The following is a 25801-nucleotide window of genomic DNA, read 5'->3' on the forward strand; positions in this document are numbered from 1 at the left end:
AAAAAGCAATCAGAGCGTCGTGAGCTGTATTTTTTTAAACAATAATTGCCAGTGTTTTCAATATTGAATTACACGAAAAAAATGCTTAAAAACAGACACATTAAACTGCTGTGCGATAAACAGTGTTTGATCAAACAATGTTAGATGGAACATGTTAAAACTCTTGGTTATGGTATTGCGTCCTGCGATTGCGCTAAAACTGTTTTATATTTAGTAAAGACAGCAATGTGCAATTGGGTTAAAATGAACAACAGCAAGTTACCGATGTTTGGTTAAATTTATACAACTATGAATATAGCACAAGCACAGCATGGCACAGTTAATAATATGGCCATATAATATTTGTTAGTGGTAATAGGGTGAAATTATCAGTAATAAGCTCTTGGAATCTTTAACAACGCAATGAACAACAATAATAGTAAAATAAACATGTCAAAAATCCACAACAAAACACCTGGTATACAAGGAACCTTTGACTTAAAAAATAAACTAAAAAATCTATGTCAACTGCGGCAAACATAAAAGTAAAAATTGCATCTGTAAAAAATTAGACAAGCAGGTAATTACATGCAGTGTGATTCGAACTTAAATACAGTCCATTTAAAGTTAAATTTAACATATACAATATTATGCAAAATTACAGTTAATGAAAACAGTTTGACAGTTTTTTTATAAATAAATTCATCAAGCTTTCAACATTTATTGTAGTAGTTGTCTGTTGAAAAGCATTTAAGATAAATGCTTTTATGATACTTTTAATTATCCCTGAAGAAGACTTGTGATTACGGTGAGAACTGTTTCACCCAATGTCGAATTGTTATGATTGTTAGACAAAAAAGATGTATCAAGTAGGGTGATATTACAGTTTCCAGTTTTACCAATGTCTTTTATATCTTTCTTGTTGAACACTTCGCTAGACTTTCGACATTCTGGCAAATCCTAGAAAGGCATTAAAACGGAATCTTTTAGGAAAAGCACAAAACTTGTAAATTTTAATAATGTGTTGAAAGTATACTTTGCCGTTAAAGTTAAACTATTTCACAAAAAAATAAACCTGTTTATTGGAAATCAGAAGACATGGAATATCCTTAATAGCGGCAGCAATTAAGAGTTGTTTCAGTTCCTCTTTGGCTTCTTCGATTTTAGCATGATCTGCACCATCGATCACATAAATAAGAAGACTTGTATCACTGGTGAAGTTTTTCCAGTACTTTCTTGTTGACAAGTTTCCTCCAACTACACCCAAAAATGGAATAACTTTATATATATCTTTTAAATGAACAAATGTCAAATAAAAAAACAACAAAACATAACAGTGATGGTTGATGAATATATTCATTTAATATCATATTTTGCACTTAAACAGAATTACCAGGACTAATTTTGCCTTTAATGCTTATGAATTTTCAACTTCAATTTTATGTTTTTCACAAATTGTTTTGTTATTTTTTAGAGTGGATAAAAAAAACATAAGATTTAAAACTTGCAGATTTCACAATCAATATAAAGAGTTACCAAGGAAAACATATGTGTATGTTAATAAATATTATTAGTACTCAAAATTGGCTTGTGTAATGATATGTTAATGCATTAACAGGATAAGAAACATGCACCTGGATAGAGACTAACCACACTGTATAATATATATATATAATATATATATATATTGATCACATTATTAAACCAAACCATCTGAAATGAGCAAAAAGTGGGAATGTTCAAAGTAAAATATCGAAGCCTTGGATTCCAATCCAGATGGGATTCGAATCCAATTCTGCCGTTTATTTCGGGTAATTGAAACCGATATAATTTAATGTTTTACCGCTAATTGTTGCGCCTAATTGTACAAACGCGTGTGGTAAGTTGGCCTGTCGCTGCGGCGACCAATTTATAGTGCTTGCTTTAAATGTAACCTGGTAGTGCAGTGTCAGCGTTTTTTCTGGCGACCAATTACCGCATCTCGCGATAACGTTCGTCTAATAATTAAGTGTCAATCAAGCGTTATTGTGCGAGCGACTAACGTGTAATGTCTGGTGTGGAGTTCGCAATTGCCTAAATGCGTTAAGTTGCAAAAGTAATATAACGTTGTAAAACGTGCTGCCCATCTACAAAATGCGCTATAGGGATACTTAAGGTCAACTTTAGGCCAATATTCAGCGAGGTTATGCAGTTATGCAGAGCGTAATTGTCAAGAATTCGTGATGTCAATAGTAACTTTGTATTCTTTGCAATACATTATTTGACTGCATAACAGATCATATTAGTCAAAAAAGAAGCACTAAAACAGGCAAAAATATAAGTTTTGGCAACAACCTGGACAGTTTACAAAACTGCTTCAAATGACAGTTGTTAAGAATGTTAAACATATGGGAGATTTTTTTATTGTAATGTACACATGTTAGCAAATTGTTTGGGCGATTTATTGCTGTGATTGTAGGCCCTGTGGGGTAGATTAAGGTTAATCCCTTCCCCAAACAAAACCATGGTTAGATAATTTAATAAAAATATACTACGATTCGCTATTCTGGATTTGTTATTCTAGATTCGAAACCTATTATTCTAGAATACCTTGGGATTCTACTTTGAACATCCCTAGCAAAAAAGTCTTAACAACCAAAAATTAGATATGTTTTCTAGCAACACTATAAAATATGCTAATTAAGAACAGTTTCTTTCAAGTTTACCTTCCATAATGCTAAGTGCCACTTCATCCCTTTCAATTTGAACTGCATTAAATCCCTGGGTAGGACCGTATTTTTTTGTTGCTGGTCGTTTTGCCAGTAAACTTAACAAACTCGATTTTCCACTTCCGTCCAGTCCCAAGACTAACACTTTTCGGGGTTTTGACATTTTATTGTCACCTTCATTTGAGAAGCTGTCCTTTTCGCAAGACAAATTTTGCTCATCTGGCCAAAGTTCTTCTACTACACTAGATTCATCTGCTTGTTGTGTGACCTCTTCATCTTCAACAGATTCCAATGCATCTATATATTCGTGATCTGAGTTTTTCCATTTAGTTGGTATTGAAACTGTGCTTTTCTTTTCGCTGGCAGTTTCAGAAGATGCTGATAACAGACGTTCATGCGCCAAAACCTTCGAAAGCAGTAAAACATGCAAGTTTGAAAAAAAAACAGCAAAGCTTACAGAAATTTTTCAAAGACGTGTCAAGATGCAACATTGTAATTACAGGTGTAAAATCATACCTCAACATCATTAAACAGAGTTGAGACATGAATTTAACTAATATTCCTTCGACCAACATAATTAGAATGAAGAATTTACTCACCTCTCCTTCAGAAACTATAGAGTCAACATCTCCTATTCCTTCATCGGCCTCATCTGTATTGTTATTTCCAAACAATTTTGTGTACAACAGATAAGCAGCAGGGACACCTTAAATTAAAGCAACATATTCAAAAAAACAATTTTAAAACTTTGGAAAAACAAATCAGTGATAAAAAGTATTTTTTTAAGTTCTTACGTTTGGACAAAACTGGTTGTTTATAAGTTTGATAAAGCAAATTTCTCAAAATCCAGTGTTGCGCTTGTGATGTAGTTTTAATTATAAAAAAGTTAATTAGATTATCACTTGAACTCATATGTTAACCTGGGTTTATAGCACATCCCGATTGGGAGCTTTGAATATTGGTGTATAAGGGAAGTATATGCAGCTTAAACTTGCACCACCGTACGCCAGTCAGCATTCAGTGGCAGGTGCACAACTGAGAATTTTAAGGACAATGAGTGCAAACCTGATTTTTTTGTAGGAAAAAATTTCTAACCTCCAATGTGCATAAAACTTTGGTTGCACAACCCCATATGAGATTTCGGCAACAGTGTCATTAAAGTAGTGCAGACTAGGCTGTAAGAATGCAACTGCTCAATTTGGTGCTGATTTAATACAGTAATTTTGGTCAAATTTACACAAAAACCATATGCACAACTAAAGTCTTGCACATTTGACAAACTTTCTATAGCTAAATGCATTTCACATGGATTTTTTTTATAAAATGCCAATAGTGGCCGCATCTGTGTGGGGTGTGGTAGATTTATTCAAACCTTTACAATCTGATAACACATAGATTTTATATAGTTAGACCAATTTAAATTAAAGTATTTTTGTAAACAAAGCAATGCCAACACACTTGAATATATTTGGTAATTTTTATAAATGTATACTGCGTGGTAACATATTTTGGTAATTCAACTTACCAACAACAGCACCAATGAAAAATGAACCTGCAAGTTTTGCTTTGGAGTAAGGCATGTTGTTTTTAGGAGCAATTAAAAGTACGGTAAGAGTTTTACTGCTTTATTTTTTGGCAACTTTTCTATCATTACACAATACTGTAGCGTTTACAGAAAAAGTACATACTGTACAACTACATACATTATACAGGCATTAACTTATACTGTTCCTGCAAAATAATCAGATAATTATTAAATTAAAAAGTATGCTTTGTGCTCTGCGAATTGGAATAGCAGATTAAATGCATGTTAATGATCTAATTGTAAGATTGCCATTTTTATAGAAATTTTGGCGCTGGTCTAAAATCCTAACACAACAAGCATTATTTGAGTTAGCGTTTGGACAGGTTAAGTAATATTATTGAATAACAATATTTGACCCGTCCTCACTCGTCCAACACTTACCGACTGACACAAATATTGCACGTTGCAAATTGTTTGAACGCTATGGTAGGATTACAGACCATCGCCGAAATTTTATATATGAAAAGAAATAGACTTGTGTTTAGTTTTTAATTGAACTACATAATTTTTTTAAACAGTAACATCATAGAATAATCTGCAGGTTTAGGTTCGAAAGTTTTAATAGACAAGAAGTTTCGCCGTCGGACGAATAAATAAATAACCCGTAAGAAAACCGGCTTTACTACTGTTAACTTTGTTTACCGTCGCCATTTTGTTTACTAAAAAATACACATTTCTGTCATACAGTACATTTTTTACATCAGTTATATGTGAAATATGTCTATAAAAATTTTAATGCATAATTACTAAGTTAAAAGTAATAGAATTAAATTTAAACATAAACAAAGTTAAACATTAGACACAAAATGGATTCAAAAATCCTTGTTGTCGACTAGTAATTATTTCAAGAAAAATTGTTGTAAAGTTACGCAAATCACGTTTGTTATGTTCTCCAGCCTACATCCCTAAAGTCATTAAAAAGTGTTGGGAAAACAGCATACATCGTAATGGTCGTTAACTCTACGTTAGAAAAACAAATCATGGTATAAAGAATACATATTTGCGTTTTTAATGAAGACGCAGAGTTTTGTAGAAGTGCTCGGTTTAAAATAATGTTTTTACAATTATTTTTAAATAAAATGTTTTAGTTACTGTGCTTGCTGGGAGTTAATTGCTCACTAAAGCTGGTAACCGACAACAGAAAATGAGTGGGCGCTGGTCTAGATCTTACCACAACAAACATTATTTGGGTTAGGGGGCGGGTTTGGGTTAGGGTGGGTCAAGTATTAATATAAAACAAAGAATATAATAATACTTGACCCACCCACACCCAAACGCTAACTCGCACCCTAACTCAAATTTTGTGCATTGATTTCATAAATATGGTAGGATTCTAGACCAGCACCAATGAGTGCTTAATTACGTTGTCTTAACTTTTTTTAAGGAACTTTTTTTTAAATAAGTGTATGTAAAATGAAATCAAAGCCAGATTTACCCAACATTGACATTGAGGATACTAATATGAATGCAACTGACAGTTTGGTTCATGCTGTTGAAGGTATTTTACTGATAATTGTATTTACTGTATAATATTTGCTAAAACATGTATTCAGTTTAATATATATATGAATATATATCAATTTGGGGTAAGATAATGGTTAATAAAATGGTTGTTCTTGATCTATTCTGCACTTTTAATCCTTACTAGATACTTATTAACATATAAATATACATTATAAACAGAGAATACATGTTTTGTTTTAAAAGCTTTTGAATGTAACACCACTGATCCGTTATCAGAGGACCTGGAAAACTTTTTAAAGCATGTGGCCAAAACGGGAGATATTTTGTGAGTATTTTTATGTTGTAACTTTGAATACATATTTTTACCATTGCAACTTTATAAAAAATACTTCAATCGATGGAAATGTCTCATATTCAAGCACCTCAATATTGCAGATGAGAACTTAAGATTTACATACTGTGCCATCTGAGGTCCATAATTTAAAACTGTGGAAAGTATGACAAGTGCAGTTTTTTCAATCTTTTAAAAGTGAACCCCCTGAAAAAAATCTGAACTGCACCCCAAATATGTAAAACGCTTTTGCAGCATACCTTTACAGTGCAGTAAATGCAATACAGAGTGCATAGGAAAATCATAAAGTGTACCCAGAAATTTCCAAGTGCACCAAGGTTCACACTTTTGACCTTTGTTGCACCCGTTTACCTGGATTTTTTTGGCCTGTACCCGCGAGATCTCGTCAAGATCTGGCTTACTTTCCAGATTGGCATATTTATAGATGTTTTGAAATTTCTGCAGAGGACCATGGGAAAAAGTTCAAAATGTATTCATCCACAAGATGAAACTGGTCCTGGACGACTTCTTTAACACAAACCCATACAAAGAAGGAAAAGTAAATCCAAACTGTGAAAATGATAAGTTTGAAGACATGAGGGAAAGAGTTTGTCAACTTGCCGCCGAGTTTGAAAGGTATCTTACTGCTTTAAAAAAATCAATATATATATATATTTAGGTTGTATTGAAAGCAAATTTGACAGGAGTCTTAAATTTGCATTTAAACCTCATTAAAAAAATGCTTATACAAATCACATTTGAAATATATATTTACCACATATATATATATTCTACTACCATATAATATTTTTATTATCAGTCCCCCATTCACTTTTCAACGTCTTTGTGAACTGGTGACAAACCCAAAGAAAAATTACACAAAGTGTGAGAAGTTCATTAGAGCAATGGAGAAGAATCTCATGGTTGTCAGTCCATGGTCATATGCATCAAGGTATGTTACCTATTTGAATAAACTTGTTACCAGAACTAACGATGTAACTTTTAGCAGAAATGGAGTGTTTTTATTAAAGGTATTTTAGATTGTTTTACAATTTTGTGCGTTTTTAGGAACTTAATTCGGGATGTTTTATTCCTACATTGAAAAGTGTTTTTCTTATGTATTTTTAGAAGATCAAATGATAACACTGAACAAGTAAATGGAGGATTTAACATGAGGCCAGCTTTTACTACAACAGAAAGGTATGCAAATCAAGCAGTCAAAATTTTAATGACGTTCGGACTTGTTTATGTATTGCATGATATCAACAATAAGATATTGGTAGTATATATGTAAAAAGGATCCAGACCCCTGGTATATAGTATAATGAACAATAGTAAACGTTAATATGTGTTCCACAAAAAAATATTGTTTCCCTTTAAATAACCATTTTAAGTTTCGCTGGCCTGCCCCAAAGAAATGGCAATCCAATCCTTTTGGTGATTGTGTCACCAAGGTGTCTGTTCAGCTGTTCGACTTACAGTGCTTAACATTTAGTTATGTTAAGGCCCTGGTCGAACTTGCCTCCTTCGCCCATCACCACATCTGCGCCGACGCTTCCCGAAATCAGCAGCATAAGCAAGCCAGAAGCCGACGCCGAAGCGAGCGCAGAAAGCCAAGCTGGCGATTCCAAAACAGCGGAAGACGAGAGCGTTTCGGTCGTGGACGAAAGTGCCAAGAAAGATGACGCGCTTCCCGCCGAAGACAGAATGGAAACCGATGCATCACCAGAAAAAGGCAGTGAGGAAGTGGTTACTGATCAAGCGACAGCTACAAGCGAATCGGCGACGTCGGCTTGTGAACTACAGTCCTCCGCGCCAACTGAAACAGCCGAAAGCGGTGAAACTGTAAAAATACCTGAAGTTATCGTAACACCCGAAAGCCTGCCTGAGGAGAAGATTGACCCTCTACCAAGTAAAAAGACGCCTTTTTGGGCTATGTTTAACCTAAACGTAAAACCTTACATATAATGTCAAAAAGGCTTATTAGTGTCGTTAGTCAAAATTGGCTTCATCGAGCCTTTCTTTGTTTTGCTACGTTTACCATTCTGGATATATATGTTGCAGGCGTCGGCACTCTTGTTGAAAAGCACAATGCTTCCCGGGCATCTACAACTGATGAAGAAACTAAACTAGACCAAGTAGGTAGTCCGAGACTGTGCAGTTTTCATTCGATTTGCCAGGCAGTCGCTTAGCTTCCAAACACAATCGTGGTAATAGAAGTTATTCTCCTTATGTTGTAAACGAAGTTATAAATCGACGTTTTAGTAGCAGATATAATAGTTATCAACTCTTTTAAGGTTAGCTGGTATCTGCTGTCTAAACGTCGGTTTATAACTTCCTTTACACCAGAAGAGCGATTTCTGTCTATTGATATGATCCCTGGCGGAGAAAATTTTATTTATATAATCGTGTTAACTTTTCCGTATGTTTTTCTACTTTGCAGAACACAACGGACGTCGTTCAGCCTCTACCGGAAATTAAAGTGGCGCCCCCTAGCGATCCGGTGTTCGCGCATGCGCAGGATGACGTCGTGGCCGCCAGGTCACCCAAGCGGAAACTGAGCAGTGACGAAATCACCCCGATGGATGTGGGTAGCCCCACCAAGCGGCCGAAACAGGACGAAGATGGTGATGATGAATTGGAAGCGGCGACCAACAAGGAATCCTAGAAAAATATACTTCTTTTGGAAAAGCGTTTGGCTAAGCTTGCGTTTCGCCCGAAATCCGGATTGCTTTGCGAAGTTATTTCTAGTTTAACGAGAAGTACGAGTTGTTGAAAAATATTGATAGGAAAATTTCCAATATTTGTTTGTACTACTGAGTGTTAGGAATGTCCGGAAACTTAACCGACAACAGTTGGTAATGTCGCTACGCCCGATACTAGGTTTGTACAGATCTAAAAACCTAAATAATTTCTGTGTTTCACCCATAGTTGACGATCCAACGTAACGTTTCGGACATCCTTACCGAGTAGTTAATCTTGTCACTTACATTTCGGCGTTTTTCTTCTGTCGCCTTTAAATCAATTCGTAAAACGTTTTTCTTATTGCTGCCAACTTTCTATTCGCAATTGTTTTTTTTTGTATTCATAATAAATTTTTTAACGTATAAACTTCCGACTTCTTTCTTTGAAGCAGCCTTGGTATTTTGTGTAATATAAAATGGGTAAATAAGTATTCTATAAGGTTTCGTTTTAAAGATGTCCTTGAAAAAAAAGGAGACGTTCACTACTAGGCCATGGCTCCCACAAAGCTAATTTTTTTACTGACGTTTTTTTTATTTTGCGTCTGCTATACGAGCATCATATCTATGGTTTAAAGCCGAATTTACATTACAATTTTTGCCAACTAAGACTATAAACGCTACAATATAGCTCGTCACCGAAAGTATTTTCATTACTGCGATCAAATAAGGCTTGCTACGTAGGCTTAAAACTCTCTCAGAACACTTCGTTCCAGCATTTTTCGCGCTTTGTACGAGTGTAATATAGTCATTGTATTGTATAAATTATTAGTAATACATTCAACATATGTGGCACCGAACCCTAGAAGTCCTCGCGGCCACAGTTTGGGAATACTTTTTTCATTCAGTAATTTATGTAAGTGACCTGATGATGCCACAACATCAGTTCAATAACTTTCTTCAATCTTCGGGACCTTTTTCGCGCTCTACCGAGATATTTTTACTTCTAGTAAATGGAAACACACAACGACTAGCGCATTACAAGCACCTTGTACTGTCCGATCACAGCACCATGTTATATCCAATGTGCGCTGACAGCAAAAGAAATGAACTTACAGCTAAACCTAATAAGTATGTACTTTGTACACAACGAAATATAGCGAACGCGTAACGTATCGTAATCATACAGTGATGGCAATCTACTTGACGGCTACATAAAATCGGGTAACGCACCATGCATTTTGTCGGTTAAAGTGATGAGCAAAATAATAAAGAGAGAGTGACTGCTAAGGTTTTATCTAAACCAATTAAAAGAACAGTTTGCGCGCAAGCGCGGCGAAATAAAATCAGTTATGAGTGCGGTCGGGTTTGGAGTATAAAAATATGCATCGATATTGGTTTCGAAAATACATTATAATTTCTGTGCAGTTTCTAAAGTAAAAATATGAAAACACATGATTTTCGCCTATCAGTATCTAGACGCAGCGCAGTGAAAATGATAACTTGGTGAGCACTTGATTTTTCTATTGTAATAGTTTGCTACCCCGAAAACGATAAGGGTGTCTTACATTAAAACAGATCTCTATAAGAACAACCCGTTTTTCAGTTTCCATTGAAAGCATTTGACATAGAAAAGTACCGCTTTACGTTGTACAAAAAGTAAAAAACGTGCACGCAAAAAAAACTTGAATGGAACGGTTAAGTAACACGGCTGCAGTGAAAAATGAAGGCGAATCGACTGCGTAAAGCAACGGAATCTCATTGCGTCGTTGCCAAGCCAGAAGTAAAGCCGGGTCGTGAGAAAAACGCGATATGCATCGAAAAATAGACGAACCGCGTTAAAAATCTCGAGCAAGGGCATTGCCGAAACCTGACGAAAACGAATTTATCTCGGCATTGATGTGGACAAAAACGCAAAAAACACAATGTTTACAGAATAATTTCCGACTGGTATATGATAAAAAATAGGAAAGAAAAATGTACTATACAGATCGCACGCGCACTGACCCACGTTTGCTACTGAGCGTTTCTCGAAACAACAACAACGAACGAAAAAAATCGAGAAAGAAAAAAAAACATGAATAAATAATAACGAACCGAATAAAATAGAGTAAAAGGCTATGGGCGAACAAAACAAACAATAATTAGGCGAGCGAGCGAAACGCGGGACTACAGGTACTCTTCGGGCACTGGATGGCTCAAGGAAATGTGGTGGGAATCGTTGATTTTCAGCCGGTGAGTGGCGTAGTGGGCGATCATCTCCGGTACGCTGTGGAACGGGGCGCTGAACTCCCCCAGGATCCAAAAGCCGTCGCGGGTCCGACTTACAACCATGTGGATGGTCTCGGATCGGGTGCTGGAACAACAAGAGGTTGCTAAAAATAAGTTATTCTGGTATATATTTGTTTGTCCAACGCTTCGGCTAACTATTCAGAAAGCCTTCATCAGGGAATGACACACCTTGTGTACTTAGTTTTAGCATGCTATGCCTGGTAGCAACAGCATGTAAGAAGAGTTTGGTTTACGTTCAACAAAAAAAACGGGTTCGATTTTTTATTCTGTTTTCGTGCCATTCAGCAATTAAATTATTATTATCAGGTAACACAGTCACTTTAAAAGCAGTTAGTTGCCCTTTTCTGGTTTGTTTTTACTTGCTTTGTTGTTCGTTTAAAAATAAGTCGCGAGTAAGCTTTGTCGTTCGGAACGGTTTTGCATTAAAAATATGAAAACCAGCTTCTTTAAATTAACAAATTTCTTTCTTTAAATTATTAATTTCTGTAATCTTGACACTAACAAAAACACGACCTACCGAAGTGAAAGACTGAAGTTGTTTGGAATGCTTTCGCTGTTTCTCACGAGGTAACTCCCCTCAATTTGATTCTCCAATCTTCGTATCGCTTCATCTCTCGTAATTGGCCCATGGTACCAGCTGTAAAATAAAACGTTCTTACATTATTTGATTTATTTCTAAATCTTCTAACGTACTGACAGAGTCCTTGTACGAACAACTACAATAAAATCGTATTCGTTTATATCAGTGTTCGGCAAACTGTGTGCCGCAGAGCCATTTCTAGTGGGCCGCGAGCTATTTTTAGCGTACATTTATTGTACTAAATTTTAAGTTAGTGTACGTGGCGTAACGTTGTGACGTCATTCTAAAAATTTCCATGCCCCAAACCCTAACAAAAATCCTGGATTCTCCCCTGTTGTCGTAGTGGTATTACGTAGTGGGCCTTTAATAGCTCTGGAAAGGGTATTTTGGGCAGCGGCAAAAAAAATTTGGCGATCACTGGCTTATATAATTTGTATTTCTTTCCATTGCGTTATTATAATTAGCCCCCCAAAAGACTTAATGCAGTTCTATAATGCGAAAGTCAAACCACACAATAAAATAACTCACACAATTATCTTTAATCTGGTCCTTTTAATAAAATAGATTATTTTAACACCAATATTTTTTTTTATGACCAATTAAATTTAAAATCGAATGAATTGAGAGTTTATGCACCGGGCATACTGCTAAAACAAAATATTTTTATATTTCTACAAACCTTTGCTTTTCTAGCGGAAGTAGTGGGTCACAATCTCGGTCGTTGATTGCCTCCGACGGATGCAGTTCGAGCTGGTGATGTTGAAACCTCTGCCATGACTCTACTGCAACGGTAACGTACACGCGTAAAAAACTTATTTATGATGTTGATGCTTAGCCACTACAAGCATTTCGCAAGTTCAGTACAGTTTTGTCATTAAAAATATTTCAACTAAAAATTGTTAAAAAAAATCGTCCAGGGTAAAATTGTTAAAAAAAATCGTCCCATTCTAGTTGTCGCGATAGTCTAATACATAATGTTTCGCACACAAAATCTAGAAGGCTATGATTGTACTATCAGGTGCCTGCGTTTTGTTGTTAAAAATACGCCCATTCCACTTGTCGCGAGAGTTGAATATATTATGTTTCGCACAGGCTATGATTCTACTATCATGGACCTGCGTTAAGCTCTACGCAGCAATGTCGGGATCACCTGCTTGGCAAAAATGTGTAATAAAAAATCAATCAAACTCACGGTGTCCCTGGGGAACGATGTCGTGATTGTCCCAGGGTCGCTCGTAGTTCACCGCCTTCCCAGCAGCGTTTGCAGCGGCGCCGGAGCGCATGGCTTCGGGCTTGTCGAACGAGTAGGACTTGACGTGCTTGGGCTGCAGCGCCGAGTAGCTGTAGGACGTGTTCAGCTCGTATGAGCGCGAGCGCGAATGCGAGATGTGCACCATGGAAGGTCGGCCGCTCGCCTCTGCCGAGCCGTCCCAAGGCTCTTCGTACTCCGTTACTCCGCGCAAAGGATTGGCACCAGGCCTGTACTGTTGTACTTTGCTGTGCAGCGCTTGCATCAGCTGATCGTCCGACGCGCTCTTCGGTATAGAGGCTTTGGTGCCGCGCATGCCGTGTGGTACGAAAGCGCGGTTGCGGATGTCCAGTGACCTGCTCTTGGTTTTGTTCAGTATATAGCGCGACGCGTTGACGGGCGACGAGGCGCGGCGCACGTCGTCAACGCCGCACAGGTGGTGGTCGGCTTCTGCGCGCGTCAGAGTACTAAGCGGCGAGCCTTGGCTGCTGCTCATCGGGCTGTTGGTGGCGCTGCTGGCACGCGAACCAGTTCCGCTTGGTGAATGGCGGCGCAGCTCTTCCAGCGAAGGCTCAGCCTTGATCAGGCGCTGGTCGACAGGACGGTACTTGCCGCCGCCGGGCGCCGAGTAGAGCGAGTTGGTTGACGAGTCGCGCGGACGGATTAGGCGCCTGTCCATCATGGGCGAGTTACGCGGCGAAGTCTTGGGCGAGTGGCGAGGGCTGTCGGCCACGCGGACCATCCGCTGACGAGCCAAGCTGGCCGAAGACGAAGAAGCAGACGAGTCGCCAGATTCCTGTCCAGCGATCATGTTCGGGTACTCAAGCACCAAGCCGGCGTGAGTGTGTGGTTGACCGGCGTAGGAGCTCTGCTTGGCGGCGTAAGGCAGGGTGGCTGTGCTGTTGTCCCAAGGCTCTTCGTAGTCGGACTTGTCGCCTTTAAGTAATGTAAACGTTTAATGTTACGGTCTATAAAGCAGGGGCAGTCGCTTTTGTAGCCAAGTCCAACAAAAATCAGTATGACCATTGCTGTAAAAAACACTGTCAATCCCAAAGGTAAGTAAGGATCCTGGTGTGTTTTTTTTTTAATAATTTTATCCTATTTTAACCAAATAATGGAATTTATAAGAACAAGTCAACTGCGCCACCGATATAAAAAAAACATACACCATTATTATGTTAAGAAGCATGTTAAAAAGACAAACAAAAATATCAAGCAGTTTTATGCAAGTAACTTATTATTGTGCATTTATAAAAATATTGTAATGGCATGGCAAAAAATGTTTTAATTTGCATCTTTTTCATAAATAAACGTTTGGTCTTACATGTTTTTCATAGTTTTTTTAACTTGTTGCTTTAGCCTTTATGGTATTAGTTTAATAGAATGGATCAAACTGGGACTTGAGCTACATGTGAATTATTTACTAAAAAAAATGTAAAAACATTTTTGTTAGGAAACCAACTATGAAAAACATTTTGCAAATAATAATAGAGGCCCCAGACATTATCCCAAGTTAAATAACTCAAATTACCCTAACAATGGTTTAAGCTTTAAATTATTGCTTAACAAAATTGAACATTTAGGAGATGCAACCATCTTGGCTCACATAAAAAAATTACACATACACTTTTTCAAAACTTAGCAAGAAAAATATTTAAGCTTAAACGCCTCCCAAAAAACGACTATTAAACATGAAATTAATCATTAAACATGATCAAAATGTTACCATGCTGTCCAGATTTGTCCCATGGTTCATCATACTCTTTTCTTCTATGCAAATTTGAGGAATCCGAAACTGAAGATTTCATTTCTCCCAAGCCTGTGTTTCCTTGCAACATATCTGCAAAACAATTTTTACATTTGTTTCGTATATTGTCAACCTCACTTCACGATATAATATATCCAATCAACTGTGTTTTTTAGATTAAGAATTTTATAACCCGGAGCACCCTATATCAAGCTTTACTTAAGCGTGCCATCTTGTTTTAATAAATTCCAGTGTGACATGTTTGTTGACCCTACAAAGTAATATGAGGGTGCTAAAAGATGTTCTGCTGTTGGCGTTATGCTACATACATTTTTGCTCTTGTCACTTTATAGTTTATACACATAGTTGACCTGTCACAAAAGTACTTGTCCCAATATATAGGAGAAACTAAAACAACCAAGAATTATTTGATTATGTGATTATTTTACCAACAATTTAACTTTGTGTACATATTGCCAACGACACTGACAATTACAATAATCAACTTGATAGTTCATATCATTCCACACATAACTCAAAATATATAATTGAATTCCCATTGATCTCAAAAATGAAATGATGCCCATAAAGCATTTAATGACTTCTCTTATTATTTACTTTTTTAGTTGTTTGCTAGTTCTTGTCCAGATCAAATATATCAATTATAAACTAAGCCAGTGGTTCCCAACCAGTGTTTAATTTCTAATGCTCAAGAGGGGCGAAATATATTTCAAATTCTTATGGATTCATTTATTTAGAGTTAAACATATCAAGATGTTGTTTCAACCTTGTGTACAGTTGATATATGCTGTTTCAATCTCATTTATTGTGAAGTTACAGTAAACCACATTGCAAAAGATACGAGTATGCAACAAACCAGTATTACAGGGCAATTAGAAAATATTTTTTCTGTAAGTATTCATGTATGCCCTGGAAAATTGATCATTAGCTAAATAAATGCATTATGTCAAGAACTACATTAAAGAAAAATGTTTTATTAATAACAGGTTCAACAAAATATATTTAAATAAATTAGTTTATGAATATTGTACTATTGGTACTTTTAACACAAACACAACGTTTTTTATCTTAATAAAACTTGTATACAGTAAAACAATGTTTCACAACATTTTTTCAAGGCGACCCAAACTTTGAAAACCCTAACAGGGTGTAAATTTTTGTAAGGTTTCATGTTTAATGAGATGATTTGTGACAGCATCTCTACACACTTTAAAACCGTCAATCAAAAATGTCAGATCTGCTCTTCACCAGAAGAGGCATGGAAATGTGCAAATGAATTTATTCAAGCAGACAGGATGTTGACAAAGATTTTTGTGATTGATAGGATTAAATCGCCAGATGTTTTATTTAGAACACACATGGTGTATTGATGATTTACCAAGATTTTTTTGCCAACTACCAGTAGTAAGCCATTAACTTTGAGCATGGTTTCACAAAAAAATTGTAGAAATTTGCGCCAATGACAAAAAACATATAAGGTGTTGATCTTGTTTACCTTTTAAGTTGAAGAGGTGGTAATTAAAGAGTGTTAGGGCAGGTCTATTCATTGAAGGTTTATGGCAATTCAAGTAAACATTTAATTATAGTCATACAAACAAAAAAAGTTTGCAATTACTTAGTTAAAGCAGGCCTAAAGTATACTTTGGTGGGCCATGACCCCATGCCCACCTTCGATACATCCTGCTTTTGGTATAGTACAATCCATGTATAGTAAAATGTTTTGTAAACTAACTCCAATGTTAATATATGTTTTGTACCACCCGATCCGTTAGAAATTAGTGCATTTCTAAGCAAAAAGGTCTACGACAATCAGGGCATCCAATGGCAGAAAAGTCTAGACTTTTAGAACTTGAGGTCCTGGCAATGCACTGATTTGGACCTTTTAAAAATATTCATTAAAAGTTCAGAAAAGATAACAAAAAATATGAGATAGGATTAATAACACTTGACCCAACTAAACCCTAACGCTAACCCGAATCCTAACCCAAATAATGTGCGTTATTTCAATAATTCTTTAAATGCTGGGGAAAAAAGCCCAAACTCGGATGGTTTCTCGTCCATTGTATTTAAGATTTTTACGTCAAAAATTGAGGTATTGGGGCCTGAAGCGTTATAATTATTAAATTATCGCACATTATGTGGGTTAGGGCGCTGGTTAGCGTTTGGGTTTGGTTGGGTCAAGTATTGTTGAACTTAATCTTCTTATGCACATTTGTTAATGCAAATTAGTGCATTGTCCAAGACCTCAAAGTCTAAAAGTCAGACTTTTTGATCCTTTGAATGCACTGATTGTCGTAGACCTTTTTGCTTAGAACTGCACTGATATCTGACGGATGGGGTGTTTGTACCCACACACTACTGAACACAGTTAAACTGAGTTATAGAAGAATCACTATTAGTGATGTCCGATAATATCCGGTTGGAACCCAATTCTAAGTGGTGGTATCGACACTTGTCTGATACTAAGTTAATATAGGCATTTGGCATTTCAGCCATGATTTGTGACAATCACAGCGATTTCTACTTTGAAAGATAAATTTATCAAAAAATAGTAGGTTAACAAACGAGGTAACTAAGCTTCTTGATGCTAAAGCAAATTTTGCCATAAAACATCTTTGAACATCTTTAAAGTCTAATCCGCAACAACATCCTAATTTTTATCATTTGCTTATTTGACAATACAAATGACTTACTTGGAGTCAAATAGAATAGCGATATTTTTTTCTCTTAAATATCAGGTATCGATATAGGATATATAATTTGTACAATATAATAATTTGTTTTCTATTTTGTCTATAATTTTGTATCTTAATAGGTGACCCAGAAAAAATATCAGGTGACCCAACTTTGGGTTGGCACTCATGCGTTGGAAAACACTGCAGTAGAACATAAAAAGTGAGTATTTTTTTCAAAGAATTTAATTTTTTATACATATTTAACCACAAACTACATTTTATTAACATGAAAAACAACTCACTGGCCGGGGTTCACAGACAGTCAAATAACTACTATATGAGTTTGTTTTCAATAACGAGACTGTTTTCCAGGAAAATATTGGAATTTGTTTCAGTTGATTATTTTCAATTAAACATCGGTCGTCGGTAGTTACTTTTCTTTGAAAAGTATCAACAAAATATGGCTTCGTTAGACTTGCTCTAGTTGAGGTCTTTTGGATGGATGTTTGCGTCTGTGCCCTATTTTCGTTTTACATAGCTACAAAATTAGAGAACCCCTTTTAAGTTAGAGGACTTGGGTATAAAGCTACACCGGTGGTTTCCAAACTATTTACATACTTTTCCAGGAGTTATTACTTTTATTTTTCCAGTTTTTTTAGTGATTTGCATTGTACATATTATATGAATAAATTTTAAAAGTAAAGAATATTAACGTAGTCAAAAGTCTGTTAAAATAAAAATAATAAAATAAAACAAAATAATGTAACAAACTTTGGCAACTTGTTTATTTTGCTTAGTTTTGAGGACAAATAAAATTGTTATATTTAGAGACTGAAGGAAACTCTTTACACACTCCTAGGGTCCACAGATCTCACTGTTCAAAACTTCTAGGTTATGTGTATTCGGTTTGGTCTGTCATATTTTGAAAAAATGGGCTAGCTAGTCAGTAATGTAATAGTTCAAACTAGCTGGGCAAAATCGTAGTTTAAATAACTACGGCATTTTATTGAGGTAGAAACACAAATTGATATGCAAATATATAAAATTCCTAAATTTGTATTATAATTTTTCAAATTACTCATAAGTTTGCAATAGTACCATATGCTTAAATAAAAACATCTACCATGCTTATGAGGCTTAACAGAAGTATATTTTTTGTAACTCCTTTTAATAATTCCTTAGCCAAAATCAGTCCTACAGTTGACTCAGAACTTGTCTTTTAAACATTCATTAACACTAAAAAAACAAACTGACATGATTGGAGTGGATAATTTCGGTTGCGGTCTAAATTCAGATTAAATTATGTCAACAGCATGCTTTGTCAGTATTAGTAATATTGTTGAAGCAGTTTTGGGCTGATACTTAGGTAGTGTTAAGTTTAGAGCAAAACTCTTTCTGAGTGCCTTCACACAAGGTGTTCAATGCTTATAAAAAGGTTCCTTTTATTCTGTACTTAAATGTGCATGGGCTGTTAAATTTTAAACCAAGTCAGGCAGTAGTGCTTTATTACAGTAAATGCCTACACAACTTAGTTAAATATAGGAAAGTTGCGGTATTGAATAAAATTACGCCTAAAAATCACTTGAAACTTATATCACTTTACTTTACATATATGGTTTTGTACAACCCCATGAAAGTCAAACAAAAAAGGTTTTGTGCTGTCATGTCATTGAGGTGTTCTATTTCACTGTTTAGATATTTTGTACCTATGTTATTCTTTGCCTATTCTGTTAAAAAAGGAGTGCATTGAGAAATACTTCTGCTGTGTATGAGGCATGTAAGCTGCACAGCGCATATAGTCAAACTACATAATAAATGTGGCACTGAATGCAATATGTTTGAAATCGTCTTGATCTTTGCTAACAAATATCAAACTCAACTACTGATAAGTTACAGCAGTAATTCAAGAATGCTATTAAAGTTAATATTGTTTTTGTTGTTTTTTAGATACACTGGTGATGCCTTTGCTGGCGAAATAATAATTTTTTTTTAACAACTACATTAGTGGTTCCTAACCTTTTTGTTGTAGCGACCACCTTTTCAGTTTTCGACCCTCCAATTTTTGTGTATTACACAAAAACCATATTACAATTATAAAATAACAAAACAAAAATTTCGCGAACAACCTTTTGCCAGTCGTAACCTCCAGGGTAGGGAACCACGGATCTACATAAAATTCTGTACCTTGATGACTAACATTGCTGGATTAGTACTGCACAATGCACATCAATATACATTTTGCACAACAAAAAGTTTGTCCTGGATAGCTGTGCACTGGTATTCCTATCCAGAACAATAGAATTCTATTATTTTCATGGTGAGAACTAAAACATACATTTATGACACAGACAGGGGCGTATCCAGAAATTCAAAAAGGGGGGGTTACGAATTTTCAAATTAGGGAATTCCCCGTTGTTTTTTGTCTGACGTTAATGACGTCATAAAATAGTGACAAATATGACGTCATAAAATAGCGATGGTAATGACGTCCTAAACAAGAAAAAAATCATCCGAAACAGCCAATTAACGTCCAGCAAAAGCGAACATTTAGACGCAAAGCGAACATGTGCGTTGTCGACAATCCTGCCAGGCGCCAAATGCGAAACCGCTTAGAGTGCAATCGTTAACTTCAGGCTAAAACAAGACCGTGAAATATGTGTGATTGATTTTGGTATATCCATGTACGGGACTAGGCTAACTTACAAGCACGTCTGTCGCCACCTGCAATACTAAACGTAGATCGTTTTTTGATTAGCGCGACATATCAAACTACTTCGAAGAAATGGTATAACTTAAATAGCTAGGGATCAACCCCCCCCCCCCCCTGGACACAGATACCAAACAAATCTGATAACAATTGAATCAGAACTCGCTGTACCAATTTTTTGTGAAAAGTCTTCTCTTTTTAGACACTTGTGTGACTGAATACAGCGCACTTATGAATATACATATAATTTATATATATATATATCAGGCTAACATCACCTTGCACTCATAAAATGTTCAAGCTAAAAAATAATCCCCTTTCACAATAATATTAGATACCCAGTTGTCCATTATTCAACAAAAGACTAATGTGGGTTTCTGAGTGATTTTGAAGATAATAGACTTAAAAGTTTATAATCACCATGGAATACAAATGTAAACCTACCATTGTACATTTGTTGAGCTTTGTAAGGCTCAATGTAGCCGTCAACTTGATCTTGTCTTTGCGCATTTAATGCATCAAAGGGGTCAGTATATTCGTCAGTAACTCGCATCTAAAATATAAATGACTATTGTTTGAATTTAAGAAATGTTAACCATGGACTAAATGACTCTATTACAAAAAAAATCACGTTTAAAGAAAGGGTATTGTGTGATTGTATCTACAAATAAACTCCAAAAATTAACATAAACGATGTGTTTCTCTCAACAAAACCAGATTAAATTTCACATCTTTACATTTTAAACCTTAGGGCAGGTATTTTTGCCATTATTGCAATGTTTATCAATGTAAACAAACACAATTTGCTTTTTTTATTATACTTCAAAAGATAATGAAAACTGCAGACAATTTCCCTGTATATATACAAGCTTTTATTAAACCATATTTTGGGATCTTAAGAACAAGCTATTTTGATGATTCACAATAAACTAGGCGTAACTCATCTTTCAGAAATTGTTGTCTCTGATTGAAGCCATATTGTTAAATAACACTAAAATAACTTTGTCTAAAGAATTTTTCTTCGTTGTTTGTTAATTTATAGGAAAACATTACATAGTTGAAACATTTTACAAACCAGGTTGCTAGCCCCAGTGGTGTTTAGAAAGGCAGGTTGAACAACGTTGGTCTCTCCCGGTTTAATTAGCTTTTTTGGAGCTTTCGGCGATGTCCGAGTGATGGTCGCTTGCGGAACAAGGTGATCATTGGCATAACCAGAGTCTAATTCGGAATCAATAGATGACAGCTTTCTGCTTCGTGGAGGGAGGTTTTTGCTAGATTGTTGCACTAATCCATCCGATGGGTTCATCAAAGTTTTCAGTTGATTCGAAAGAGAGTCTTTTCGCTGCCGCATGTCTCCATTCTCCTGGTGCCCAGGGCGTGGCTTCTTTTGTTCATTGTTAAAGTCCGATGAGTGGTTGGACTGATTGAGCATTGTTCCTGATAGGCCACCAGTCTTCGAGCCACTATTTCTCCGTAGCTGTCCCTCAAATTCGTCAAAATCTCTGCTTGGATTCGAACCACTGCTGCCCGTTCCGGACCAATGGGAATCCTGGTCCTGGCTGCGGCCTGGTTGAAATTCAATTTCCTCGTTGGCTGAGGTTGTACCGTGGCTATCTGCCTTGCTGCCTTTTGTGCGCTTGAAAAATTTTCCAATTCGACTCATGCTTATCATTTATTATTCAAGTTTTTAAAGGGTAAGCAAAAGTTCTAATTCAGACTACAGTTAGAGCATCTACAAACAAACGGTGAAATCTTTGTTTTTAAACTCATGGTTATTGTCATTATAACCGTTAATAAAACAAAATTATGTAGTATGTTTTCGATAAAAAAATAATCAACTTTTAGATTTTTTAAAATTTGAAACTACACAATGGAAGAAATGCGACTATAAAGTAATTAGGCAGTGGCTCTTCCCTTTACTTATATAGTTGCATTTCAGTGATTAACAACTGACCATTTCATTGGAGAAAACAACACTGGTCTAGAATCCTGCCATTGTTTTACAGTGACAAAAACATTTTGTCAAAATTGAAACGGCAAGGAAAAAATAAATATGGGAGAATAAGTACAATAATAATACTGGACCAAACCGAACCCAAAATTGCACCTAACGAAAATAATTTAAGCATCATCAATCCCTGGACAAAAAGTGGTAGGATTGTAGACCAGCGCCCTTTATTTAACAATATAGCATGCTGTATTATATCAATTTTAAGGTTTTTGTTTTAAATACCCCAGTTAATTATCTAAGATTGGTTGTTGTCTGTATAGGGTTTTAGTTTTTTCCTGTACCTTCATTATTAAGAATAGCGCATTTCAGTAGCGTATACAGTTTGCCATAATTGTTCAAAATGTTCTAGAGTTCAACTGACACAATACGCCAAATTCTAACTAGTCTTGAAAAAAATACCAATAAAAGGAGTCTGGTCATTAACAATAAGCAGGACGTGCATTTATTTTCTGGCAATAAGCTGTAGTAAACGAATTGTTTGTTCAGTATTCAGACGAACAACGCCACTTCCTAATGTACATGATTCACCGATTAACTTTGTGAATGAACAAAACCCATACTTAAGTTCACGCGTATTGATACACTGCTATAAATTTTCGGTAATGTGTTGCTGTCTTTGATACGTCGGTTTTGAATCGGAGTGAAAATACTTGAACTAACTGGATTCCATTTCGCTTAGGGAAGTATTTGAGGTATTTGTTAAGTATTGCGAAATTTTCTCGATGGCAATTGAGACGCAACACGGATTGAATCCCTACGCTCTTACAAAATAGTAATAGATTTGTTTTAATTTGATGATTTGCTGTATTTGTGCAGTTAAATCGAATGTAAATTAACGATTATAAAATCATTTCGTTCAGTTGACTTATTTCAACTATCGACTAGTGTTGTTTTTGGTTTGTCTATCAGGCAAGAATATTTTGTTCAACAAGTTGTCTTTTTAATTCTTTGATGCAGCGTTTCTCAACCGGTGCGCCGCGGCGCACTGGTGCGCCATGAGAGGTTGCTAGGTGCGCCGCAAGCGATAGTAAAAAACTTATCGAAATAAGTAAATTAATCGGAATAAGACTTTAATAGACAAAATTAAGAAAACACTGCTTTGATGTATAGTAAAAAATAACCTTCGTATTCAGCTCAACTTCGGAGACCCGAGTGTCTCGGTGAAGCCTATAGTTTATTTTTTTATAGTCTACGGTCCTGGGGTGAGGCAGATTTTTTACTTTAGAACTTAAATGTCCTTGTGATTCTTTTAAGTGGAAGCTATTATTATTTTAGTAAAATAGAAAAATAAAATTCGTAGTTTTGTAATACCGGTATTACGCGATATAATTCTGTGATTCCCAATCCTTTTTCCATATGTGATGAGCAAAGATGAGACGCAAATATAATTTATAGGTTATACACCCTTTCGATAATGAGCCTAACAATAAAACTATAATTTACCTGGCTTGCTGGGGTTATGTTGGGAAAGTATGAGAAGCGACCATTTACAGATACCCTACTCTTCTTTTAAATCTCCTCTACATGAACCGTGTCGAAGGTAGCCCGTGTCTGATCAGTCTGATTTATTCTCACTGCGTTCACAAAAAGAGTTTCGTGTCGAACGGCGTTCCAAGCACCCGAGTCGCTTCTTCGGGGCTTTTACATCGCCAGGCATGATTCGGTAAATATTTCTCCAGTTGTGTGGTAACTTATAGTGAGCATCGACAAATTAGAGAGAATGCTTCATAAAATGATGTGTTTTTTAGTAGGCAGTGGTGGTCCAAGATTTTCAACCCCCTTGTAGTACCAGTTCCGGAGTCGGGAATCGGTATTCAAAGGAGTTGTTTTGTTTTGCTGGAGTCTGACTCGGGACTCGGAATTCGCGTAAGACTGTGTAAAACTACCCCGAGTTACGCAACGACGTGCGCATGCGCAGTACCGTAGTACGTTTTGAGCTTATGGAATTAGCATGTGGTAGAATGTACAACGTATTTGGGGTGATAAATAATATGAAATCTCTATAGGTGGATTGCTATCTATATCTACCCTGTTTTAGTTACTTAATGGGTTAAATACAGCAGGCTATATAGAGTTAAAACCGGAATCGGAATTCGACGAACACGGACATTTTGCAGGAGTCGGACTACGGTTCATTTTCTTGGCCGGAGTCGAACTGGGATTGGTTTAAACTGATTATCCATCCTTGCTCAGAAGTATAGTTTGCGGTTTCAACAGTAAAAGTAAAGTTGGCACAGTCACGAAGATTTGTAGACGCCTAAGCTAACGACCAGTCTAGCGGAGTCATTATAGCATCCGGGCAGCATCTATTTCTTAGAGTTAGACGCAAGTTATATTTTAATTCAGAAAGGCCTAAGCCAGTGGTCGGTAAACTATGGACCGCGGCCCAATTATGGGCATTTTGGCCATATTTAGCGTGTCGCGTGCTATTTGTTTTCTCGTATTGTTGCGAGCCGCGTGACAGCCAAACAATTATTGTACTGTACTTTAAAAGTTGATGCGGCTAAGATTTTTTCTTGACTCATTGTTGCATCACCGTCATGAAATGGCCTCCCTAAAATCAGGGCTGCGGGGTCGGGACTCGACAGAGTCGGTTTGTTTTTCCGGAATCGGACTCGAGTAAGACCGCGTAAAACTACCCGAGTCCCGAGTCCGACGTGCGCATGCGCAGTATCAAATTTTTTAACTGTTAAAATGTAATTTGTAAAAGTGTAATAGCAAATGTGAAATATTTTTAAACCATGTAATGCGGGTGGATCAATTATGACACCAATATGAGTGGATTGCAGAAAATCCACCTTTATTTAGTTGCGTAAATGGGTAAAACACAGGCTGTAGAGTCGGAGCTGGACTCGACAAAATCTTACATTTGGCCGGAGTCGGACGGGTTGTTTTTAACCGACTCAGCCCTGCCTAAAATAAACTTTTAGGTTTTAGTCAAGGTTAACCATGAAAATACAATTGTTTTTCGTGCGTTACTTATCCTTTTATTTAATATTTTACCCATTATAAACAATTAAATACCCGTGTTTTTTCGAGCTGCGATGAGGCTCAAATTTAGCTGCATATTTGCGCAAGAGCCACTAGTGTCAACAGGTGTTTTCAAGATGAAATGGAGCCGGACCCGGGACTGTGCAAATTTGAAGGGGTTGGAATCTTGTTTTTTTTTAGCCGACTCCGCAGCCCTGGCTTGTGTGGTGTGCGACACAACAGACGTGCACAATATTTTACCGAAGCTTGCCTCGCTACCTATGTTGGGCTTGTTCTTTTGTTGAACTGTGATGTGTTTCCAGGTGATTGACTGGGTTTTCATAACCACAGGGCATTCTCAGCCTACGATCGGGACAACGATTTGGGACAAAATATACTGTGCGTTGGAATACAGAGGTGTCTGGTGGCACGCGTTTTGCTTTAACTCCAACTTAAAAGCCAGATACTCCTCAACGAGAACTTGCGGATATAACACTTGGGTCTTTCACAGCTAAGCAACGGCCACAATGAAGATTATGTCAATAAAGGATTCGGTTTAACTTTTTAAACAATTTCCCGCATACTGTATTGCAATATTGGCTTGTTGTTGCTGATCTAACTAAAAGTTATAAATACCAACTCGAAACAAATTGAACTTAACAATCCCCAAAATGTACCATGCATGGTTTGTTGCAATAGTATGAGCATATATAAACTAAACGAATAAAATCCGAGCGCATGCCGCAAAGGATTAAAAATAACATGGGCATAAACAAATGTAATATATCTCTATTACACCGA

At 36.4% G+C, this 25801-nt stretch overlaps 3 protein-coding genes across 3 annotated transcripts; 1 reads left to right on the forward strand and 2 right to left on the reverse strand.

Annotated features, from left to right (window-relative positions):
- Positions 1 to 9: 9 nt before the first annotated feature.
- LOC146164705 (uncharacterized) lies at positions 10 to 4505 on the reverse strand. Its single transcript, XM_083381408.1, has 5 exons — positions 4213 to 4505; positions 3287 to 3393; positions 2685 to 3093; positions 1055 to 1236; positions 10 to 939 (listed from the first exon to the last, which is right to left on the reverse strand). The coding sequence occupies exons 1-5, from the start codon at positions 4265 to 4267 to the stop codon at positions 760 to 762; spliced, it is 933 nt and encodes a 310-aa protein (XP_083237534.1). The 5' UTR covers positions 4268 to 4505; the 3' UTR covers positions 10 to 759.
- A 1131-nt stretch (positions 4506 to 5636) lies between these two features.
- On the forward strand, positions 5637 to 9129 carry LOC146164706 (serine/threonine-protein phosphatase 4 regulatory subunit 2-like). The gene is made up of 8 exons (XM_083382592.1): positions 5637 to 5770; positions 5980 to 6061; positions 6533 to 6703; positions 6888 to 7019; positions 7196 to 7267; positions 7573 to 7979; positions 8132 to 8205; positions 8511 to 9129. Exons 1-8 carry the CDS (start codon positions 5686 to 5688, stop codon positions 8733 to 8735), a joined length of 1248 nt encoding a protein of 415 aa, XP_083238718.1. The 5' UTR covers positions 5637 to 5685; the 3' UTR covers positions 8736 to 9129.
- Positions 9130 to 9839: 710 nt separating this feature from the next.
- On the reverse strand, positions 9840 to 21729 carry LOC146164707 (uncharacterized). Its single transcript, XM_083381915.1, has 7 exons — positions 21095 to 21729; positions 20464 to 20572; positions 14596 to 14709; positions 12813 to 13805; positions 12300 to 12402; positions 11558 to 11677; positions 9840 to 11104 (listed from the first exon to the last, which is right to left on the reverse strand). The coding sequence occupies exons 1-7, from the start codon at positions 21689 to 21691 to the stop codon at positions 10918 to 10920; spliced, it is 2223 nt and encodes a 740-aa protein (XP_083238041.1). The 5' UTR covers positions 21692 to 21729; the 3' UTR covers positions 9840 to 10917.
- Between the last annotated feature and the right edge of the window lie 4072 nt (positions 21730 to 25801).

The sequence above is a fragment of the Ascidiella aspersa genome, chromosome 2 (assembly GCF_963924565.1).
Source record: "Ascidiella aspersa chromosome 2, kaAscAspe10.2, whole genome shotgun sequence".
In the NCBI taxonomy this organism is placed as follows: domain Eukaryota; kingdom Metazoa; phylum Chordata; class Ascidiacea; order Phlebobranchia; family Ascidiidae; genus Ascidiella; species Ascidiella aspersa.